The sequence below is a fragment of the Nannobrachium achirus genome, assembly GCF_963921795.1.
Source record: "Nannobrachium achirus genome assembly, chromosome: 23".
NCBI lineage: Eukaryota > Metazoa > Chordata > Actinopteri > Myctophiformes > Myctophidae > Nannobrachium > Nannobrachium achirus.
In genome coordinates this window covers 31482270-31508146 of record NC_137830.1, presented here as the reverse complement: position 1 = coordinate 31508146, position 25877 = coordinate 31482270, and the positions used below count along the sequence as shown (strand labels likewise).

Sequence of the window (25877 nt, the reverse complement as noted above, 5' to 3'; positions counted from 1 at the left end):
AGGGACCCCCACAACCTTTTCATAGATTCCATAGAGTTTCATTGTTTGACAGCACGATGGATTCATGTCAATTTGTGTTTTCAGATATTTAACCACTTGAACCGTCAATACTTATGAACTTGACCTTTCACTCTGTACTTAGTCTGCTCTTTTTCCCCTCTACACAAAGCTCTTTGCTGATAATAGCCGATCTAGATCTTGTAGATCTGCTATTTTTGGCTAAAGTTCTCCAAATATGGACACTTAGTGTTCAAGTGGTTAATATAAAAAAGGGAAGAAAAAAAAAGAAGTATACTATCACACAAAGATTTGGAGGACAGCCTCTAGTAACTCTGAGGACGGGGTCCCGGACCCCCTGTTGAAGACCCCTGATCTACAGATCTACAAGCTCACAAGACTTAGTGGCGCGTTTTGAGCTTGTAGATCTGCTATCTTCAATTTAGCCACTTATTATTATTAGGTTATAAATCATTTTGGGCTTGTTTTCATAGTAGACCCTGGTTTGCTTGCTTCTCTTGTGAGATCTGGCAACGCTGGACTGGAGCGAACCCGAGAGACAGGGAAACGTTCAGTCCACTGTTTACACGTTAGGAAAACAACAACGACAAACTAAAATTAATAAACAAAGTAATCTAAATATGCTGGCTAACGTTAGCTTTTAGCTGAGCTCCATAATCATCATCAACAACAGCGAGAGTTTACAGTAAGTGTATGCTATACTGAACTGTCTGTAGCTAGCCGCAGTGTTTACATCCACAAATAGTGCGTAGAAGCCATGTCTGTGATCATAATAGACTTGTCAATATTCAATGTGTAGACAGCATTATTATTATTAGGCTATTATTATTATTATTAGTAGTAGTTGTTGCATGCACTAACTAGCATTGACTGCTTTGGTCTCTTTTTTGTAAGACACTTTATGTATATATACTTATAGCTCTGGTCCATCGCTTCACCTCCCGCATTGCTTCACCGGGAGCAATGCGGGAGGTGAAGCGATGGACCAGAGCTAATATACTTATATATTATTCGCCCCCTCTATCGATGCAACTTCTCTTTATTGGTACTGTACTGCTCTTGTTTTTTACTCTTATCTATCTTTTCCTACTTCTCTGTAACTGTAAATAACTGTATACTGCTGTGCTACAACGGGACAACTGAATTTCCCCCTTGGGATAATAAAGGTATCTATCTATCTAGTAGTAGTAGTACCGTAGCTACTAGTATTTTCACTGCAGAAACCTTGTATCTCCATTCCATATGTCAATGCATTCTAAAAGTTAAATTACTACAGTGTCATACAAAGTAGCAAACTAGCAACATCATAATATGTGTGTGTGTGTGTGTGTGTGTGTGTGTGTCTTTTTGAGCGGTGGTCACACCGTCTCCATAGCGTGGCCGTGTGTGTATCCGTGTATGTATCCGTGTATGTGTGTGTGTCTGTATGTAGCCTAAGTACCCCTGGGTGACCAGAGAGGTGCTGTTGAGTCTAGTCTGCCCTGAGTGGCATGCATGGATGGCTCTCTCTCTCTCTCTCTCTCTCTCTCTCTCTCTCTCTCTCAAGCACCCCCCCCCCCATATTTTTTTATTTTATTATTATTACTATTTTAAATATATTTTTTAAATATTATATATATATATATATATATATACTGTATATATATGCTGTTGCGCAGCCTCCACGACCACCGCTCAGTTCACACGGGTGTGATTTTTAAATGAATATTGAACCAATGAAAACATGTCCTAGAAAGTAACAGTTTAGTATACAGGTTTCCACCTGACAGCTGATAGGCTGTTTAATAATAATAATAATAGCTTGGATTTATATAGTGCTTTATTAACTTTATTAACTTTATTTGTTCGATCAAATTTGATGTTTGCATGCGTTTCTCAACCTAGGGTCCCGGGGACCACCAGCGTTTCAAATGGACCGTTTACTCGGGATTATCTCAAATGATTGCGATTAGACAATTTTCTGTGTGTTCTGTTGATGTTGTTCACGGTTCAGAGCCTATGCCACTTCCTCTGTATACGACTCATCTCTGACAGAGGCTCAGAGTGGCTTATATCCTGCTATGAGGTTGTTCCTCATTCCCAAAAGGCACAGTGACAGACAATTGTTTGAATACCAGAATGCTCACCCTAAAACCCAGTCGCCTTGGGCGTCTATCTGGCTTAAACGGTAGAACGGTCTCTGACTGGTATTCCTAATCCTAAACGTAACCTCTGTAAAATATGCCTAACCGGTTAAACCTAGACTTATTCATAACCTTAAGCTTAACCTCAGTAAAGCTATGCTTAACCCTAAAGTTATATCTAATCTTATCCTCAGTAAAACAAATACAAGAATACTAGAACCGTCCCACCAAGCGGTTAGCGTGAGGTCGGCGGGAAAAAAATCAGGGTGAGAAGGCTTTTTTGGCAGCCCCCTCATGTATTGGTGTGTGTGTGTGTGTGTGTGTGTGTGTGTGTGTGTGTGTGTGTGTGTGTGTGTGTGTGTGTGTGTGTGTGTGTGTGTGTGTGTGTGTGTGTGTGTGTGTGTGTGTGTGTGTGGTTACGTGTGAGTGAAGTAGGTGGTGTGGTCGGTGGGTGTGCTTGAGTGATCTGTCTTTATTTATTTTATACATGTACAGGCATTGACACTAAGGCTTGCCCACCTGCCCCCAGCAGGTAAATAAAACCTTCGGGCAGGTGAAGTTAGCTTTCAGGTTGCCCGACCTGGCAAGTGCTCTTTTGAGAGGGGACGCAACCGTATAAACACAACACCAGATATCTGTCTAAACACCTGAAATTGGCCAGATCGCTCTGTCTTCTGGTCTGTGGAATGTAAAATAAAAGCACTGTTTACCTATGTGCTGTAGTGCTGTTGTCACTGTTGCACACTTAAAAATATAAAATAGTTGTGAACCCTTAGTCATATTAAATCACAGCTATGTAGGTATTTGGATCAAAATGTAGGTACAGTATGACATTTATCGCACGCAGGGGGGTAAAGAAAGTGTTAAATTGAGCGGTAATTAAAATCTTACTTATCATTTTATAATAGATTTACTTTTCGGGCAAGTGGGCATGACCTTTGAGCAAGTAGAACATGACCTATACTTGCCAAGTGCCTCTGAGACCTTAGTGTCAACCCCTGGTGTATATGTTTTGTATATACTGCTGTCTTAGCCTGCCCAGCTGCAGCGTCTGCTAAATGCCCACATTAATTTTTAACTTGTGTTTCAGGTGAGGAGAAATGGAGGAGGACGAGAAACAGACACACTTCCACGATGGAGACACCAGCTTAAGGTTGGAACAGATATTCTCCGTCTCTGACGCGTCTTTTCGGAACGCACCGCAGCTCCAGTCAAAGCCTGACCCTGGAATACAAACACTGGCCATTGTAATACAAGTCAAATTGTCTGATGCATATTACAGATAGCAGCTTATTTAGGCCGAGGCTCATTGTTTACCTGGTATCCTATAGCAGGGTTTCCACAGAAAAAGAATATAGTTTGATTAATTAATTATGAATGTACCGGGCAGTGTTTGGATTCCAGGGACTGGCTTTGCCTTGAGCTGCGGTGCATTCTGAAAGGACTCCTCTCTCTGACCAGGCTTAGGCCATGGCTACACGGAGCTGGATATTTCATATATCCTGTTTTTTCAGATATCCACATCCACACAAAAATATCTAGGTCCACACGACAAAGATATCTTGGCCTAACAAGCACACACACAGTAAAGTCTTCAGAGATATCCGGGTTCCCTGTATCTACACGGATCCAGTGAATCGGATATTTTTCAATCTCTCCACTTATTTATCCGGTTTAAAAAATATCCAGCTTTGCGGCCGAAATATCCAGCTTCATGTGGCTGCAAGCCCCAACAGCACAAAAAAATGTCTAGCTTCAGAAATATCCAGCTCCGTGTAGCCATGGCCTTAGTACCACTGTTCCGCTTATTATTGCGTTTTTTTGGGTCTTGTTAGTTGGTTGTGTAGTTGCTTATGGGCTTTGGGCTCGTTTTCGTAGACCTGGCCGTCCATTTCCTCTTGCAAAATCTGGATACAGAGTTACATCCATCCACTTGTTATGTGTGACGTAGTTACATAACATGGGTCTATATTATGAAATTACCATTGCTGTAGTGTGTGAGGAGCTTTTGTCTCATATGACTGTAGGTTTGTGTGTGTGTGTGTGTGTGTGTGTGTCTATAAGAACATACGCTATGGTGCTTTACAAATCAATGCTAGCAATGTGGAAGGTGGATTAGTTTACCCAACACATGCTAATACTCTTAGGAAACTGTGCGTGTGTGCGTGCGTGTGTGTGTGTGTGTGTGAGAACTGTGGTTGTATTACAATACCTGTGGGGACCAAATGAATGTAATGTGAGAAACAGACATTGTTGGCAATTTTCACTGGCCGCACAAGAAAAAAACATTGTTGTTTTATGGTTTAAAATATACATTTTTAGAGGCTTTAGACTTAAATAAAAATGCCCAGAAATGTTAAATAAATGGCATTCATAAAATTGGTGTCCTGCAATGTTGATGTCCTCACAAGTACTGAAGTACAGTAATACAAACTTGCGTGTGTGTGTGTGTGTGTGTGTGTGTGTGTGTGTGTGTGTGTGTGTGTGTGTGTGTGTGTGTGTGTGTGTGTGTGTGTGTGTGTGTGTGTGTGTGTGTGTGTGTGCGTGTGTGCGTGCGTGTGTGCGCGCGTGTGTGTGTGTGCGTGCTTGCGTGCGTGCGTGTAGAAGAGCCAGGAGGTACCAGGCAAGCAGCATTTTCTTCTTACACGTCATTGTTGTCGGGCAGAAACCTTGTATCTCCACTTTTCAATTATTTTTTTACCAGTAAAATGTACACCCTACCCTATTTTCATCATAGAAGGCTTTCGCAGAAATGTACTAAAAATATTGTCTCTACCTTTAAAATGTTTTAAAAATAATAACTTAAAAAAAGGTTTGGACGTATAGCCTACGTTTTCCACCGACAGCAACCAAATGTCTGTAATCAGCGTTGCGCAACACTTAGTCGGTTTCTATTGCTTCATTCGGGTTTTCTTTTAGCACACAAAGTAGACTTGGCGACAGATTAAAACATTCCTCTCAGGGGCCCCCAAAAAAGCCACTTTTCCTCCTGAAGTCACTCCACTTGCTTGGATTCTACGGAATTGGCAGCCAGCGAAATGCCCGTTCTCCTTCGTCCTTCAACCACACTGACTCTACTTGTGGATAAATGTATTTGACTAATACATTAACTGATGCTGCTAATGGAAGACTAGGTCATATTTGTCACTGCTTGAAGGACCATTTGAGGAGAAGAATCACCCTCGGTTCACAGACAGACGGAGCTCAGTCTTTGGCCGGACGACTTCCTCAGGAGTAACGCTGAGGAAAAAGGCCACATACCGAAACAACGCGTCCGTGTTTTTGTAAACCGCTGTTGCTGCTGCTGCTCCAGATCTTTATTGAACAAAGACTCCTAAAAACGTCTCCAGAAAGCGATGCGGATGTTCCTTTCATTGTGTATTATACCGTCAACAATCTGCAGACCAGTTTAAACCTCAAGACTCTTAAGAGTTGAGCGCGCCTTTCCCCTTGAAGTGAGTTAATGAGTAGAGATAGGACTGTTGACCGGTTTTAATGTTAACCGTGAATTTGAAATGTCACAATCGTTTAATTGTTGATAGCTCAGTATAATTGTGTGGAGCTGAAAATGTTTATTTTGTAAAATCTTTGCATGTATTATTTGGCTATTATGTTATTAGGCTGCTACTTACTATATTACTTGTGTTTTGTAAGGCAGCAACTTAAAAAAAAGCCAACAAATTCATTTTGAGTGGAAAAAACGACTAAGATCTCAACTTTACAAATGATCTTAAGATTTTTATATTTCATAGTTTTGTAGAATTATTTCTTTTTATGCGTAATGATCATGTAATAATCGTGAAACCGTGATTATTTCTCTCACTGTAACCATACCAGCAAAATAATCCATAATCGGCCTACCGCCTAGTTACAGAGCTCAGTCCGGACCTCTACTAAAGCCGTCACAATTATGACATTTTATGCGACGATTAATTGCGATTAGCGATTTAATTGTGTTTCTGTCTTTGGAGCATATAAATACACATGTACATTTATGTTTGGCTTTTAGGCTTTGTAAACAAAAGGTGCATAGGGCAGTTAACCTTTTTTTACTTTATATATAAAAAACCTGAATAGTGGAGCTTGCAGATCTGCCACTATTTTTGTAAATGTTTGAAAATGTATATAAAAAGAAAAATCTAGCACAGAAATGTTCATGTATGCTATTAGGCGAGTATGTTATAAGTGATAATTGTGACTAGGGATGGGACAGTAAGCGATATCATCGTTTATCGTGATAAAACACACTCACGATAATCGTATCGTGGAGATTTAATTTATCGTGATATGGTCCTCCGTCATGCACTGGGGTCAATTCACCATTTATTTGCTGAGCTGCATATCCGGTACCATTTAATCCTCTATAATTGGTAAAAGATACTTATAATATACGTACTTGATACCGTCTTTTTTTCACTCTCTATGAAATGTATTTGCCAAAAAATAGCCGATCTACGCGACACGTTGTGAGCTTGTAGATCTGCTATTTTTTGGCAAATGCTCCGCCCCAGGATATAATGGATTTTGATTATCGCGATAATATCGTAAATCGCCATTTCTTTTGTCACGATAATCGTGATATGACATTTTCATATCGTCCCATCCCTAATTGTGACAGTCCGGACCTCTACAGGCTAGCCGACCACGTTGTCTCGAGTCCACCATGATGGAAGAGACGCGTCGCCCGTACGGGGCGCTGGATCGCTTTCGCTCCCAGAGCATGGAGAGCCTGCTGAGCGACGCCAGCTCAACGGGCAGCCGGCTGGCGCTGTGCCAGCGTCTGAACCAGCTGATGACCTGCGTGGACGACCTGGACCCCAGAGACCAGCTGCACCACAAGGTGTCCAAGACCCTGGACAACGCGTTCCTGCTCTGCGGCAAGAAGGCCGTCAAGCCCAAGAGGGACGCACTCAGGTGGAGAGACCAGTGTTCATTTTGAATTTGGTTTCAGTCAGTCTCGTGAATCCAATTCAATTTAGTTTTTATTTTAGTCTGAAATGTTTTATTTAGTATAGTTTTTGTTTGCCCCTAGCCGACTTAAGGCCGGTCCATATACTACTTCCGGTGCCAGAGGTTTTCTTTGAGGTCTGGTTTAAATAACTGGACCGGTTTAACTAACCGGACCGGAAATCTGCACTAGATGTTGTGACTTGCCAAAATCTACTTTGGAGGTCCGGAGAGGGATTGGTTGGTTACTTGGTTGTGTGTGTGTGTGTGTGATTCTTTGGTTTTTCTCTCCCCTCCCCTCTACCTGGGTGTACCCTAGCCCCTTTTGAAACCCACTTTAACTTTTTATTTGGGAGGAACGACAGGGTATCCAGGGTCAATTGAGTCAATACATTCTCCCATTCAGAAGTTCGTACCTGGGGCCTGCCTCACAGCTAGAAGGTCCTGGGTTTGATTCCCGCCGGGGGACGCTGTGGGTGCTGGGGGCGTGTTCTCTCCTCCACGTCATCAGCGCCCACACCCTAGGTGGAGTTTGCGAAAGGGCCTTTCTGTGTGGAGTTTGCATGTTCTCCCCGTGTCTCCTAGGGTAGGTACCCTCACAAAAACATGCAGTAATCCTGGTATCTATTATGCCTCTCCCTGGCCAGCCGGGGCGCCTGATGGAGGGGAAAGGAACCGGTTGGAATAACGTGTTCCTTCCACGCGCTACGTCCAAACCGGGGAAATCCCCCCTGTCAGGTGAAAAGAAACATCTTGGACTACTCATGCATAGAAGGAAGCATGAGGTCAGTCCGTTGTCTCCCCAGGCGCGGCAGAGGGAGAGCAGAGCCCAGGATTACATAGCTTAAGCAGTTGGCAGGCACTGGGTGAAAAAAATGGGTTACAAAATCGTGGGATAAAAGTTAAAAAAAACAAGTTTGTACCACTCTCTGGTCTCGAACAAATATAACGTCTCTAAGTGTTGCAGAGAGATTTCAATGATACTCTTAACTGCAGTAGGGTCCCGCGGAAAGGCTTGTTGATCGGCGTTGCCATTAAACAATCCATATTAAAAAAAAAAATCTCTTCCTCGCACTCCACGTCCCGTCTCCCCCATCTGCTACCTGCACCTGCAGTGCCTAGCCATTCACCAGTTTTACCAGATCTTGCAAGAGAAACAAGCAACCAGGTCTACTAAAACAATCCCAAAAGAAGCGACCAGGGCAGGCTACACACACACACACACAGACACACACACACACACACACACACACACACACACACACACACACACACACACACAGGGAATTAGGTCGGGGCATTGTCCGATGTTTCACACATGTAGCATGCATCAGGAGATGTTTCAGATGTGTTCACACATGAAGGTAAGTAGGTAAACGCCCTGGGGGTCCCGGACCCCCTGTTGAAGACCCCTGGTCTACAGGTTACACAGGGTAACATGCTTTCATGTAACACATTGCCATTGTCTACAGGTTGCATTTGGTCACATGTTTTCATGTAACATTGTCATTTTGTACATGTTACATGGTAACAGGTTTTAATGTAACACTTTGTCTACTACAGGTTACACATGGTCATGTTTTTTAATGTAACATATTGTCATCGTCTACAACAGGTTACACATGGCCACATGTCTTAATGTAACACATTGTTATTGGCTGCAGGTTACACATGGTCACGTGGAACGTAGCGTCGGCTGATCCTCCAGATGACATCAGCTCTCTTCTGCACCTGAACTCCCCCAAGAAGCCTGACATTTATGTCATTGGGTAGGTTGGTTTCATTTACAGTATGCCATTGTCAGGATGGAAACCTCATTATGTCCACAACAGTTACTTTTCGGGATAAAAACCAAAACAAAACAAAAACGGCAAAAGTAGCAGATTGCCAAACTCAAAGGCGCCTCTTTGTGACGCGTTTCAAGGTTGTAGATCTGCTACTTTTGATGCTTTATGTGTCTAGTCAAATCACTACCATCAAGTGTGCAAGCCTGTGAGTCGATCCCATTGGTCGAAACCCTTTTTGCTTGTTCGTGTAGTGAACCCCAACCGACCCAAACTAAACATGCAATACCAGATTTGGTAAAGCTAAAAAAAAACTCTCCCCCAGTCCTCTGAGGGCTTGCTGGAGTTAAACTATATTTTCACACTCTTTCAAAATCATACAGTATATTTATTAGAACTTGGCCTAACAAAAATGTTTCAGTTGTAGCTTTTTATTTAGCTTTAATCTGTGTGTGTGTGTGTGTGCGCGGGTGCGTGTGTGTGCATGTGCATGTTTTCAGTCTACAGGAGGTGTATTCAGGCCCTATACGGTTCATGTCGGACATGGCGTTCGACGACGCCTGGAGTCTGATGTTCATATCAAACTTAGCAGCAAGGGGATACTTCAAGGTATGTGCACACACGCACACCATTCATGACTGCTTTGATCCAAGATTCAATATGTTGTGTTTGTCACTGACTCATACAGGTACAGTACATGCAGTGACGTTTTGTTGGGACTTGGAGGTACCTGCCGATTGTGCTACATACATCTAACGACATATAAGAAAAAAAAAGTTGTATAAAAATGCTCTCTCTCTCGCACGCACACAGGTGTCCTCCATCAGAATGCAGGGACTGTTGCTGCTGTTCTTCTGCAAACTGGAACACGTTCCGTTCGTCAGAGATATCCAGGCCAAGTACACACGCACTGGTCTTTTTGGTTACTGGGTGAGATGTACTGTACGCACGCATGCACGCACGCACGCAGGCACGCACGCACGCACGCACACAAACACACACGCACGCATACAAACACAAACACACACACACACACACACGCACACACAACACTCTCCTTCAAATGTCACATACTCTTCTCCCTTCCCTAAATCACCCTGCACTACGCCACTGGAAGAGCCCACAGGTCTTCTTGAATCTGAAAATAATCTTATGTTCACTCTCGACAATCCACTCCAAAGATATGGGCTTTTGCGTCAACCTTGCGCCCAGCCCCTCTCCCATACATACATTTTTAAGTTCCGGTTACATCATCGACGCGTCAGGTGACGTCCAGTAGAATCGGAAAATATTTGGTGACCCATAGGCTAGCGAACAGCGCCATCCAGCGTCAAAACACAGAACTCGTCAGAGAATGAGTGAATGGATCACGTTGTGTATTTATTGGAATGACTTTTTTTTCTCTTCTTCCTCAGGGCAATAAAGGGGGCGTGTCCATCCGGCTGTCTATATATGGTCACATGATGTGTTTCCTGAACTGTCACCTGGCGGCTCACATGCACTACGCCTCAGAGCGTGTCGACGAGTTTGAACACATCCTGGACACACACACCTACGAGAGTGTCAAAGCTCCCAGTATACTGGACCACAGGTTAGCCCCCATGCATGCACAGGCACGCAATACACACACACACACACGCACGCGCACACACACACACACACACACACACACACACACACACACACACACACAAACACACGCTCGTGGATCAGTGGTTTTATTGTTTAGGTTCAAGGGGGTGTTTACGTTAATGTTGTCACCACTTCCTTTTTACAACCCCTTTCTGTCATCCAAACTTCATCTTCCCTCCATCCTCCTCTCTTTCCTCCTATTTCCTCCTCTCTCCATCCTCTCACTCTCTCTTCCTCCCCTCCCCTCCCTTCCCCTCCCCTCCCTTCCCCTCCCCTCCCCTCTCCTCTCCTCTCCTCTCCTCTCCTCTCCTCTCCTCTCCTCTCCTCTCTCATCTGTCTCTCCTGCACCAGGTTGGTGTTCTGGTTTGGAGATCTAAACTTCCGTATCCAGGATCATGGGATGCACTTTGTTCGCTCCTGTCTCAACAACCACACCTACAACCTGCTTTGGAGCAAAGACCAGGTTAGATTATTATTAGTAGTATTAGTATTAGTATTATTCTTATTATCATGGAATATGTTGTCTGACCTCAATGTGTCGTCATGGAATCAGGCACAAATAAAGGCTCGGACGTCGGCGACATAATAATAATAATAAAATGTTATTTGTATAGCACCTTTCATGACATGAAATGCAGCTCAAAGCGCTTCACAGAGCAGAAAATGAAGCACAAATGATTTCAATACAGCAGAGAAAAATAAAAACATAAAATATTGAAGAACATATAAAACATTTTAAGAACAGTGCGGACTTCTGTAGCAACACAGAATTTTAAAATTCAGCTAAAAGCAAGAGTAAAGAAATAGGTCTTGAGCTGTGCTTTAAAGCTTTCCACAGAGGCTGCCTGTCTTAGGTGTAGTGGGAGTTTATTCCAAGCTGTCGGTCCGTAGAAACAGAACGCTGCTTCACCATATTTTTTATATGTCATATTGGGCACATCAAGCAGGCCTGCACTAGAAGACATAGCTGTGAGGGCCGCGAAGTGGCCCGAACTATAGTTATGAGGGCCGCGAAATAGCCCAGAAACTGTTATAGCAGAATGTTGACCCATAATGACCTGCTGTCCACAATAGGTAAAAGAAGAAGGGTTAAAATATGGACCAAACGTCAACATGTCTCTTCTCCAAATGTTCTGAATCACCAAATCCAAATAATTATGTGATGTGTCACAAATCCCAAAAATGCAATGATGTGTCACACAACCAATTATCGTGAGTTGTCAAAAATGGCACATTTTCACGTAGCCTAAGTTTTGTGGCCTTTGTGCCAAGACATGAACTGTCCTTTCTATGGTGTTGTTGTCAGCTGACCATGATGCAACACAAGGAAGCAATCATCCAGATGTTTATTCATCTAATGTTGTTGTTATTGTTGCTGTTACTGTATGTACAGTATGCATTCCTGTTGTTGTTGTTGTCAGCTGACCATGATGAAGCAGAAGGAACCAGTCATCCAGCAGTTTTCAGAAGGTCCTCTGGACTTCCAGCCGACGTACAAGTTTGACCTCAACTCTGACACCTATGACAGCAGGTAACCCTGCCCACAATACAGATCGTCACTGTCGGGCAGAAACCTCGTATCTCCAAGTTTCAAATGTGTCGATTTTTTTCGCAAAGCAAAGCCCTGATTCATCATACAAGGCCGTCGCACAGAGGTAGTGAAAACAGCAGATCTACAAGCACACAACGCCTCGCGGTGTGAGGCGTTGTGTGCTTGTAGATCGGCTGTTTTCACTAGTTTAAATCATTTTTAAAATGATAAATACAAAACCAAAAGCGGTTTTGGACATACAAGGTTTCCACCAGACAACGACGATATATTATAGCTGTAACCCAGCCTACCACACATATACCTACAACAGCGGGTAGCATGTATTATGAGTACACCACACCTTCCAAACACTTATTCTTAAAGCAGCACTATGTATTTAGGGGTATCAGTGGCCACACAAATAACATGGCAGCCAACGTCTTTGACTTAATTACCCAAGAGCCTCTGCAAGCATTTCTGGCGAGGACACAATGTGATTGATTGGCCAGTCTTTGGTTTGACTGGCAGTTCTGCCTTTGCTTCTTGGCAAATGCGAGGATGAAACCCATTGTCTACTCCCCTATTCACCTTATTCCTGGCCCTCTCTAGGGAGGCAGCCATTGCCTTTTACAGAGAGAGCGCTAGAGAGTTTTTCTCTGTGTGCTGCTTCAAAAACATCTTTTCACTTCCTCCCAAGTCTAAGAACAAGAGATCCCAAGTAAGGAAGTGACAGGAAAGCCTGATTATGGATCCCACTGGAGAAGACAGATGGAAACAGTATATAGCGCTCGTTTTCACCAGCGTCGGCAGGTTAGCTACTCACCAGAGTCGGCAGGTTAGCATTTCACCAGGTTAGCATTTACCAGCGTTAGTTTTACTGAGGTTAGGGTTAGAGTTAGGGTTAGGGTTAGAGTTAGGGTTAGGGTTAGGGTTAAGGATAGGTTTAGGTTTTGGTGCACCTCTGCCACGGTCCAAGTGACTACAATGGAGCGCTCCCTACATCCGGTTCAGCCAATCACAAGCTTCAAAAATGAGTCCGGGGCGTGGTTATCCATCTTTCCCAGTGGGATCCATAATCACGCGACAGGGAATCGTCTGTTGCCAGATTTTGCTAAAGAAACAAGCGGCCAGGTTTATGAAAAATAAGCCCAATAGAATTAACTAGGCTCAGTTTTCCTACTTTACATTTACAAGCTCACAATGTCTCACATTGCGACACATTGTGAGCTTTTATATTTGCTATTTAAAAAATATTGAGGAAATAAAAACTAAAATATTTTGAATATTTTTGAAACACAAATCTGTGTGGAGGTCCCTGACACCACATATTTTCAGATGGGGGTCAAATATGTTAATCTGGGGTCCTTGATATGAAAAGATTTGGGAACCACTGGTTTAAAAAATATTAGAAAGTAAGCCCAATAAGCAACTACACATTTAAGACACAAATTGCTTATTATAAGCAGACATGGCCACACATGTTCATTCAGAGCCCAGAATGCCAACTACTGCCCCTTTAATGCAAGGACACAGGAAACCCAATGATGTTTTTCAGCCTCTTTCAGGATATGAACAGAAAGCCGGGGGCGGGGCCAGGAATAAGGTGAATACAGTACATAGTAATACAGTCAAGTCCCTAGCAGGGACTCCCCTGAGTCTATACATACAGTATATGGAATGATGATTGTTATTGCTTAAACATGTAACTTTATAATTTTTTGTGACATAATACACTATATAGTTGTTAAAAAGTGACATAGTGCTGCTTTAACCACTGTCTTAATCCCTTTATACTTAGTTATCATCTGCGCTCCCCATCTGCAAACTCCCTGTTGAATTTTGAACCGCAGACTCACTGTGGTGTGTTGTCCTTTTCGTCAGCTGTTTGTATTTATTGAACGTTTGCCTCTGTTCGACTCCACAGGTCCTTCAGGACATGGTTTGCCTTTAAGTAAGAGTTCAAAAAACCCATCATGTCCCTCCTCATATTAATGTGTCCCATGTTATGCCTCCCTTTATATTACTCCCATAACCCCTCTACTGGTATACTATTGAAGCAAACGGTGTACTACAAATAGTATGCTATATACTATTGAAACTAATGGCATCTTGTTATCAAAGTGCAGTCACGTAGTGGAACTAGCCAAGCTGGTTACGTTCCACTACACATAACCAAGCTTCTGCCTCCAACAGTCATTGCAAGACATACATGTCCTGTTGTCTCTGTAATTAAACTGTAACCACAAGTGCTACACTAAGTATGGAAGGTCGAATGGAATGAATGGAATTTGAAATTAATAATATACAGGTTCTGAAGTATGCAAAGAAACTAAAGGCAGCTCTTGAAAAAGAATATGTACTGTATGTTTTCAGACTATTGCACCTATTTGGGTTTTGAATGATACATTTTTAAATTGATAAATTGAGTGCAAGCAGAGTGTTTTCATGGTGTTTGGTGCAGGCAGCCAAAAGGCTTAAACCACTGGGCACAACGGACATCGCTTTACGATGCTTTACACCGCTCCCATCAGCTTGTTCAGCATAACATCAAGTCTGTCTTGTTGTGTGCATTAACCCACATGGCAACACCATGTTGTATTAAAAAAACATAGCTTGTTTGCATCGTAACTATTGTCTAACACTTTAACCATGTAGTGAGTAACTATTGTCTAAGGCTTTACACGCAGCAGCCATATCATACAGACATTTAGCCTCTTCATTGCTTCCTTCACAGGTGTTACCAATGATGTGTCCAGGGACCCTCATGGTTTCTTGAAGCGATTCCAAACGGTCCCTTATGGTTGTGTAAATCTGAGAGTTTACACATGGAACCAAATTGAACCATAAGGTTCCATTTGTACACTCTCAGAGTTATGGGGGTACTTGATTTTTTTTTTTTAGAACAGCTGTGCTACACTAAATGGAACACCGGTGCCAATTTCGCTCCGACATGGCTGTATGCACAGGGCCTATTTGTCTGTGAGTTGCTACTATGTGCAGTGTTGTTTTTGACAGCAAATTTTGATTTAGTTTTAGTCATAGTCTTTTGAATAAAATATAATTACATTTTAGTCATAATTTAGTCACCTGAAACTTTTTAGTTTTAGTCTAATTTTAGTCGACTAAATATCATATGACTGTGTTAATGACTGATTTTACACTTGGTTGCGTGCTGAAAATAGCAGATCTACAAGCTTAGCTTGTAGATCGGCTATTTTCAGCACGCAACACCTGAGAGCAACCAAACATAAAATGACTCTTCTCCACTAGTCCCTTCCTAACGTTTTAGTCTAGTTTTTATTTTGTTGACGAAATTGTCAATATATTTAGTCTTAAATTTAGTCATCACAGCTTAGTTTTTATTTAGTTTTCGTCAGTGAAAAAAACGCAGTCGACAAAAAAATTTCGTCATAGCTTTAGTCGACGAAATCAACACTGCTACTGTGTAGCAGATGGTTATAAATCAGGGTGTATGGGCAGTGGTTTATGCAAGGGATGATCAATGGGGAGCAGGTCATTATTATTATTATGGTAAAATAAACCCTTACAGGGGTCACCCTGAAAAAGCATTAGTGTGGTCCAATTATTGCGACCAAAGGTCGCAGTTTACCATGAGAAATGTCGCAGCTTGTCTCTGTATCAGTGAGTCAGTCAGTCAGTAGGCCTACACATTTTTACAGTCTATGGGTTGGTTCCCTTGTCACTGTGACATCACCTATGTAAAAGTCCCTATATGGGTATTCCCCAGAATCCCTTTTATGCCCATATATGAAGATCCCTGATGTCATCGATATATATCACTGGCCAGATGGCCAAGACATGGCCCATATCTGTGTGGCCGGTTCAGATAGGGATCTCCATGTATGGGCATAACATATATTGTATGTATATGGATACATATTATTATGAATAAAGGATAAAATAAATATATGGGCATTCCCAGAAACAAAATCCCTTTAAAAAAAGGGATGCAATGTGTTGTGAGCTTGTAGATTGGCTATTTCCACTATCAATGTTCTTTTCAAAGTGTAAAGTTATGAAATATGTCCTTCATTTCTTTGTATATTTAGGTTACGTGTCATATTTACCATGTGCAACTTCAAAGCCTACAAGCCAAACAGAAATGTAATTGTCAACGACAAAAACACAATTAAATCGTTAATCGCAGTTATTTGAGTGACAATTAATCGTCATGTAAAATCGTGACAGCCCTACTGATCCGAACCTGCGGTTTCCACCGGACTAAGACAATATAGGGGTGGGCGATATGGAAAAATACGATATCATGATATTTTCCCAAGATGTATCACGATACACAATTTTATCACGATTCTTTTCCACGTTGGTTTTTATGGTTATTTTTCAAGTTACTTGACAAAAACTAGACTTTCTGGGTTCCTTTTGGGAGGTCTAAATTGAACTTTACAAGTATGTAACTCTGACAGTATACCAATTTGTATACTGTCAGAGTTAAGTGGAGACCTTGACATTTTAAAGTTGAGAACTGAGGATTTTGACAAAATGCAGGTTTAATTAATTTTGCAATGAATCTCTGCATTAACGATTGAACAGGATTTTTTACAAGGCTCCCTCAATTGTATCACGATATATACGATACCTTTGAAAAGGCATATTGTGGAGACATTGTATTGTCTCAACGATAATTATCACCATATCGCCCACCCGACTAAGACGATATCTGTGTGTCCTCTGTCTCGTTGCCCAGCGGTAAGAAGCGTAAGCCTGCGTGGACAGACAGGGTGCTGTGGCGTCTGAGACCCAAAGCCAGCCAGGGAGATGAGGCTGGTGAGGCTGGTAAGGATGCTGGTGAAGAGCAGGCGGTGGCACAGAGGAATGCCAGACAACAGGAAGAAGACGAAGCGTTTCCTCTGAAGATCAAGCAGGAAACGTACACCAGCATCATGGAGTACGGCATCAGCGACCACAAACCTGTACTCAGCCTTTTCACTATACAGGTACTATTCTATTGCTATATCGTCGTTGTCGGGTGGAAACCTTGTATGTCCAAGACCGTTTGTTTTGTATTTATCATTTTAAAAATGAACTAAACTAGTGAAAAAATGTTTCACTACTTTTGTGCAACAGCCTTGTATGATGAAGCAGTAACGATATGTACTAGGCAAGCTCACGATTCAAATCGATTTATATTAAAAAAAAATGATTAATTTGTTTTCAAACTTTTTTCAAAAAATATTTTTTTGGGGGGCTAATGAATTATGGTGTGTCTGATATGAAATGTGAGCTTACCATAATCACAGTAATCCTTAATCATATTCCATCATATTCAATAGCTTTTGGAGAGGGAGAGTCTACTGAGGTTTTAGACATATTTTAGTTTGTTCAACACAGGATATTTAAATGTAATATTTTGTTTTGTTTTGTTTTGTAAAAAAGTAATAGAATTACTGTATGTTCTTATTGCACTATTCTGCTCTTTTTAACTATGGGGTTCTCTGCCAGACTTTTATGAGATGATGACGTATCCGGAAGTGCAGGGTCCCTCCATGCTAGCATTAGCTATATCTAGCCATCAGCCTTTCGTTATTGAACCCCACTGCTACTGCCCGACTCATAACTAGGGGCTTTTGCCGTGGCCGCCCCTAGGCTGTGGAACGACCTTCCTCTTCGTGTCAGGTCTGCCCAGTCTATTGAGGTTTTTAAGTCCCTTCTTAAGACTCACTTTTTTAATCTGGCTTTTAACCACAGCTTTTACATTTTTAACTTTGTTATTTTTCTTCTCGCTTGTTTGTTAATTTGTCTGTACTTTGGTTGTATTGTTTTTTGATTCCACTGTTTTTATTCTGTTGTAAAGCACTTTGGTCGGCATTGTCGTTTTTAAATGTGCTATATAAATAAAGTTTTGATTGAATACAAACTACAATCCATAACGCCGCTTCAGTAGGTCGGATTTTGATTCCGATTTTTTTTTGTGGCGTGTGCATCCGACCATTTGCCCAGACGATAAGTCAGTGTGCACGATCCGGCACGGATTGTCCAGATCCGCCACGTTGATTACTGCCGTCTGCTTCCATTATAAAACCCATAGACAAACGGCTGTTGTGTAAGCTTCACACTCAGAGGGGTAGCCTTTTCAGTGTTACGATGGCGCTCTCTAGTGGTGTTTTGGTGGTGGTTAATTACATTAAAATATAACTATTTCCTGGCATTATTAGCGCACAGCCATATTTTGGGTTCGCAGGGAATGAGTTAATTATATTCCCTAGTGCTACTATACTACTCTACTAAACTATTCACTAGTGCTACTATACTAAAGTATTCACTAGTCCTTTTCCTCTTTCTCCTACAGTTAAGGAAGATGTTTGACAGTCCTCTGGTGCGTCTCCAAGCAGAGGGGGATTGGAGCGCTGACATTGATGCCATGGTGGTCTACACTGCTCTGCAGCCTTTCCCCTCTAGTGCCTGGGACTGGATTGGACTCTTTCCGGTAGGGATGGGACGATAAGCGGTATTATCGTTTATCGTGATAAAAAACCTCTCACGATAATCGTATTGTGGAGTTTTAATATATCGTGAAATCATCCTCCGTTTTGCTCTACGATCAATTCACCTTTTATTTGCCAAGCTGCATATCCGGTACCACTTAAACCCTCTATTGGTAAAACGTACTTATGATATACGTACGAGTTGATACAGTCTTTTTTTCACTCCAAACATGACGCGTTGTGAGCTTGTAGATCGGCTATTTTTTGGCAAATGCTCCGCCCCAGGATAATAATAATAATAATAAAACATTATTAAAAACTAGAAATACTGTTCCTTCGAAACAGTGTGGGCTCGATTCCAACCCAACAAATAGGATACTTTAAGGTACTGTAAGGTACAGTACCCTACAGTATTGTACTGTACCTTACTATACTGTACTGCACCTTACTGTACTGTACTGTACTGTACTGTACTGTACTGTAACTTACTGTACTTTACTGTACTCTACTGTACTTTACCTTACTGTACTTTACTGTACTCTACTGTAACTTACTGTACTTTACTGTACTCTACTGTACCTTACTGTACTGTACTTTACTGTACTCTACTGTACCTTACTGTACTGTACTGTACCTTACTGTACTGTACCTTACTGTACTGTACTTAACTGTACTCTACTGTACCTTACTGTACTATACTGTACTGTACTCTACTATGCCGTACTGTAACTTACTGTACTGTACTCTACTGTACCTTACTATACTGTACTTTACTGTACTCTACTGTACCTTACTGTACTCTACTGTACTTTACTGTACTCTACTGTACCTTACTGTACTGTATTGTACTTTACTGTACTGTACTTTACTGTACACTACTGTATCTTGCTGTACCTTACTGTGCTGTACGTTACTGTACTTTACTGTACTTTACTGTACACTACTGTACTGTACTGTACCTTACAGTACTGTACTTTACTGTACTCTGCTGTACCTTACTGTACTTTACTGTACTCTACTGTAACTTACTGTACCTTACTGTACTGTACTTTACTCTACTCTACTGTACTGTACCTTACTGTACTTTACTGTACTCTACTGTACCTTACTGTACTGTACCTTACTGTACTGTACTTTACTGTACTCTACTGTACCTTACTGTACTATACTGTACTCTACTGTGCCGTACTGTACCTTACTGTACTGTACTCTACTGTACCTTACTATACTGTACTTTACTGTACTCTACTGTACCTTACTGTACTCTACTGTACTTTACTGTACTCTACTGTACCTTACTGTACTGTATTGTACTTTACTGTACCTTACTGTACTGTACTCTACTGTACCTTTCTGTACTGTACCTTTCTGTACCTTACTGTACTTTACTGTACTCTACTGAACCTTACTGTACTTTTACTGTACTCTACTGAACCTTACTGTACTGTACATATTCTATGTGTTCTAGATCTACATTTTTGATTCTGTGTTTGGGAACCAGCAACTGTCAAATGGAATCCAACTGTAGTGGAGTATATTGAGTGCATATACTGTAGGCTAACAATCCCAGATCACATCTGTCCTCCACTATGTCTATAACCAAGGCGTTCTTCTATGTGGCCACTCCAGACTGAGGAGTGGAGCATGGCTTTTATTGTGTTTGTGGATCTGACTTGGAAATGCATTGGTTTTGATATCTCCCTGACAACCAACAACAACCACTAATATGGCTGACTGTCCCTGCGGGCTCTAGGATATATGGCTATGGGATTTACATCCCATCGCCCGGACTTGATTCTTGATCACAGCTGTGTAATCAGTAGAGTGGAGAGGGACATTTATTTATAGTTTTAACTATAACTATAGTTTTATACATCACACAGCTTAGATATTTGGATCAAATCAGAGAGCAGACCTGTGTGAACGCATTGATATAAATAGCATATCTGAAGTGTGAATATTGCAGCCACAGCGCCTTAATATAAACATGGGTCCCTTTCCTCACTAAACCCATTGGAAATGCATTGGGTGCTTAAAGTTAAACATTTTTATTTTTTTATAATTATACTACAAAACATTTCAAAAAGAAAAATACACGCACACTTGTCCTCAGTAAGCTGAACACATAAAAATTTGAATGGTGTTGAAAGGTGTAAGCGTTTAAGAGATGAAGCGCGCCAAAGTTTTGAGGATACTGACTAGTATAGAAATAAATAATGAAGATAACATACGTGTGCTCGCCTTCCAGGCGAGCCCACAATAAATGAAAAAACACGGCCTGCTCACGTATCCAGAGGGTATCCAGAGTCACCAGAAAAAAGAAAGGGTGTTTTTGATTAAAAAGTGTCCGGGGTGTTCCCAACAGCTTGAGTAGACGATGAAATGACCAAAGACTTTTTTGAAAGTGGAATATTCCTTTAATTGATCATTATGTCTTTTTCAGGTGGGGTTCAGTAGTGTGTCAGATTACATCACGTACACCTGGGTCAAAGACCAAGAAGTGTCCTTCAATGAACAACAAATCCAGGTAAACTATGTCTGTTCATAATAATTAGTATGGGCAACACACTACTGTTATTGTTTTGAGTTTATGGAGGAACTATTAGCCAATGAAGAAGCAGCATTCTCGTGACGTCACCTTTATGCAGCTTCCTCATTGGTTAAAAGGAGTTTTTGCTGCTTCGTTGCTACTAGTAAGACGCCTCAGGGCGACATGTGACCTCGCCCTCGCACCAATTCTTGGCCATCTGGCCAGTGATGTATATTGGACCAGTTACCCATATATGGAGACCCCTGCATAATAGTCAACAATGTGATGTCAGAACATGCCCATATATGCCCAACATTACCAAATATGGGCATTCCCAGATATGCGCTTAACATTGATGATATCGGGACAGGGATCTCCATATATGGACATAAAACGGACAAGGACGTAATTAATTTGCATGTGTGACTCCTGATGACATCAGCGATCTCCATATATGGGCATAAAGACAACCCCATTCTGTTAAGAGTGGTTCCCCTGACATCACAGTGACATCAGAGCATGATGTCAGAGCGACAAACCCATAGAACCACAGACAAACCCATAGAACCACAGTGTCAAGCGTGACAGAGATATGTGGACAAGATGTGCCGGTTTTCATGCGGTTGCAAATAAAGTAACCCCATTGACTATACACTGATGTTAACTCATCCTCAGCCAAAAAATACCCCTTTGTACCCCTTCCCTGCCATGCCCGAGAAACCCGAAGATTTAATAAGCTTTAATTTAAAAAAAATGTTTTATCGAAGCGGAACTAAAATAGGCCGGAACTAATGCTCCGTGATCGGTTTCTACACGGACACATTATTGAGCGGACCAATTAACATTGAGACCGTAAACCGGAAGCTTTACAGACGGAGAACTTATGGATCAATTGAAAAAAAAATAAAAGGATTTGTCCGATCACGCACGATGGGAACTGGATTAGCGGCCGCTTTAACAGGTAGGAGAAGCCAGCAGTGAAAGACATAGAAAAAACTTCGGGCTCCTCGGCCGTAAACTACGAATGAGTTCATGGGGTTGAATGGGGTGTTTTTCGTCACCGCGGTAGATTTGTACAGTAGCTACTATAATATAGTTTACTGTACAACGCGTCAAACGCGTCAATGGGCACAGGGAGACATCAAAGAGTTTGGCGTGACCTATGAGTTAATGAAGAGCTCTTCCAGGTGAACTACTGTAGCTCTGTTTGATTGAGAATATCTATCCTTAACATAGATGTGACCATTAGTTGAAAGTTTGTGAAAGTAAATCTATTGGGCAGAAAAATGTTGCAAGTGTATAAATGTGTTTATGTTGCAGGTGTACGTCAGTAAGGAGGAGATTCCCGTGCGAGGAGGAGAGTGTGTATTGTGTTACTACAGCGCTACCATGCAGTGCATTATCGGAATCGGTGAACCATTCACGGTGAGTGTTATTGTAGGAATCCAATCTAAATTGCCGGGGTACTGGGTACACTAGAGTATGAAGGAATCTAGATTGGAATCGATAAACTCCTGATCATTTAAGGCAGTGGTTTTCAACCAGTGGTCCTTGGAGGGATTTCAGGCGGTCCCCAGCTAAATGATGGAGAGTTGGTAACCAAAGAGTTACATTATTGATAAACACCTGCATTACTTCATTTACAAGATGTCTACACAATTACAGTGTGTAGAAGAATTGTTATTTTTGATTGACCTGTTATCAGACCTATGGTACCACATCTACAGTATACAGCATGGGATTGTGGACAAAATCCTATCCCACAATAACAAAATATCCTACTTTTTGGGTCTGAGATGCAAAATCTCATCAAATGGTGGTCCGTGGCTCAAATGCTGAATAAATAATGGACCTTGATATGAAAAAAGGTTGAAAACCACTGATTTAAGGGGTTTTCCAGTATTTTCACTCATTATGCATCTCTGTTTTTTTTGTGTTGTTTTTTTAGGTCCACGAGTCCAAGGTGGCTGTTGAGGAAGGTCTGTTTCCTGAAAATATCAACGGACTTGACAAAACCACTGGAAGTTAAAGCTGCACTATGTAACTTTCCTCTTCTACCCCGGATTTGAACCTGGTTTCCTGCGCAAGTGCAGATTCTTTTTTACTATTGAGCTAAGAGAACCTGCCTGCTTGCTCAGGGGATACATTGAATATTGACCATCAGGTCAAAATTCGTGTCAGATCCTGTGTCTAGGTGAGACATGACCTTTGACACAATCTAAATGCCTCGATAGAAGAGCATCCGAGACCAAATACGACCACCCCAATTGTATAACGTCGTTGTCGGGTGGAAACCTTCTATGTCCAAAACCGTTTGTTTTGTATTTATCATTTTTAAAATTATTTCAACTAGTGAAAACAGCTGATCTACAAGCCACAACACCTCCCACCGCGAGGCGTTGTGTGCTTGTTGATCAGCTGTTTTCACTACTTTTGTGCGACGGCCTTGTGTGATGAAGCAGTGCTTTACTTCGCGAAAAAATTAACACATTTTAAACTTGGAGATACGAGGTTTCTGCCCGACAGCGACGATAAGTTATATTACATTAACATACTCTACCACACAGATTGGACTAAATTACATTTTATTCATTACGAAAATGTTACATTGTGCCGCTTTAAGACACAGAGACTGAGACACAATGCAAATTAGAATGTCCTCTGTGTAGACAGAGACACATAGGGGCACCGTTTTGTGTCTGCTTGTGTCAGATAAAAAGAAAAAAGTAACTAACCTACAAGGCCAGTATCAGATTGTTTTTTTGTTTTGTTTTGTTTTGTTTTTCCATACCTTATTTTAATGTCCGAGATGAAGCAGAGTTTTAAGTTAGATTGAAATCTGAGCTGGAACACATTACTCGAGATACTGTTTAATTTGAAGCGTTTGAGCTTTTTTAATCAACAGACTAAAATAATGTAAGGATTGGTTTGGCTTAGAGGAATACTGAATCAACAAGTTGTTTAGATGCTTGTGTGCGTGTGCGTGAATGTGCGTGTGAGTGTGAGTGTGTGTGAGAGAGAAGTGTAAGTGTGTGTGAGACTCACTAGTCTTACTGAATGAGAAGGAACACTCCATCTATACTGTGGTGTCTTCATTGAAGGAACTCTCCATCTACAAGAGTGTTGTTTTTTCCCCAAAATGTAAACAGCAAGTACTTGTGAATTGAACATGCTTGAACGTTTGATATTTGAGGTCTAATATTTAAACGATTGGTACAAAACTTGTGGCCAGTATCATGTGTCTATCTGGTTTGTATCGTCAGTTGTAGACAATTTCCAATTATTATCACAAATAATGTACAATGTACACAATATTTAAGAAAAATAAATGAATAGCAGATCTGTTTGGGGTCCCGGGGGAGACATAGAATTTCTCTTTTTGGGTCTCCAGCTAAAGGGTCTGGGAGCCGCTGAACCAGACGCTAGACTGAATCTACCCATCAGACCAAAATCTATCCACTAGACTTCCACTTGACCGCTCCAGTGCTTTCATAGTCTTTTGAATAAAATTCCATCTAGTCATTGAAATGTTTTAGTTGTAATATCAAGATTTTAGTCGACTAAATCTAAACAATTATTTTGGCGGGCCTTGATGACGTCGTAATGCCTGATTTACACTTAAGCCCGAAAATAACCGATCTAAGAGTCTGGGTCTTAGTTCTACTGGATCTCTCCGCCTTCCCTAACATTTTAGTCTAGTTTTAGTTTTGTTTTTGTCAGTGAAAATCTTTAGTCATCATTTTTGTCAACAAAATTAACACTGTTCTGAAGCCAGTCCACTTATTTCTGATTCTTGTTGTTGATTCTTTTTATTTTAGCATAATGCTTGTAAATCATTGCTGTTGAGTGGGAAACCTTGTATGTCCAAAAATCTTATCATTTTTTAAAAATATTTAAAAACAAGTAATTAAAATAGCCAGTCTACTACCGGTAGTTGATGTGTTGTGAACTCAACTGCTGTTTTTGCTACATTTGTGCGAGGGCATTAATATATAAAAAGCACAAAACAAAACAAAAAATATGGAGATACAAGGTTTCTGCCCATTGCTTTCACAACGCTCACTCTCCGTTGACGCACAACCGTATGGTTTCATTTTAATTTGTATTCTATTTCTGTACTGTAACTGTGTCACTGCAGCATAAAGGATATTATTGCACTGTTTTATTGATATTATAAATGGTTACATGTTACTTTAAGTGATTGTCATAGTGTTGGTTTGTCTTATAATATATACATGTATTCAGAAAGAACTGTCACATATTTTTGGTAATTATTCAGTAAAGTGCCTTTCAGATGGTGATTACTTTTTCGATTATATTATCATCAATGTTTCAACTTCTGCTTCATCCTCCATAACAGTCGTACTCAAAGTTTTCAGGCCACGGACACCCCCCTAATGAATCATATTTGAACTGAGGACCCCCAAAAATTTTCATATTTGAACTGGGGCCTCCCAAAATAATCATATTTGATTTGGGGACCCCCCCACCCCCAAAAAAAAAAAATCATATTTGAAATTTGAACAGGCAACCCCCCAAAATAATCAATAATCATGCTTGAACTGGCGCCTTGAACCCCCCCCCCCCCCCTTGCTGGAATTACCTGTATGTATCAACGCTGTCAGATGGAAACCTTGTACCGGTATGTCCAAAACTGATACTTAATCACTTTTTCAAAAGCTAGCAGATGATGACATGACAGCAACGATAACAGTCACTTTATCTACAGGCTAAACGCACAGTGATGTGTTTTCTTGGTATGAAAATAAATAATAGCCTTGTCAAATATTAACTCTTCATGGTTTATTTGTCTGTTTTTTTTTTTTTAACAGTATGTCTGTGATCTGT

General features: G+C 41.2%; 1 protein-coding gene across 2 annotated transcripts; it reads left to right on the top strand.

The window, feature by feature from the left end:
* Nucleotides 1–565: 565 nt before the first annotated feature.
* On the top strand, nt 566–25668 carry LOC308309010 (inositol polyphosphate 5-phosphatase K-like). 2 transcript variants are annotated; one of them, XM_080754466.1, is made up of 13 exons: nt 566–703; nt 3232–3294; nt 8753–8857; nt 9373–9481; nt 9686–9802; nt 10288–10463; nt 10856–10967; nt 11926–12035; nt 16762–17011; nt 18364–18501; nt 20943–21026; nt 22350–22454; nt 22978–25668. In XM_080754466.1, exons 2-13 carry the CDS (start codon nt 3242–3244, stop codon nt 23056–23058), a joined length of 1440 nt encoding a protein of 479 aa, XP_080610592.1. In that variant the 5' UTR covers nt 566–703; nt 3232–3241; the 3' UTR covers nt 23059–25668. The 2 variants fall into 2 exon arrangements, with proteins under 2 accessions (XP_080610592.1, XP_080610593.1); XM_080754467.1 differs by having other exon boundaries at nt 566–709; nt 3237–3294.
* The last annotated feature ends 209 nt before the right edge of the window (nt 25669–25877 follow it).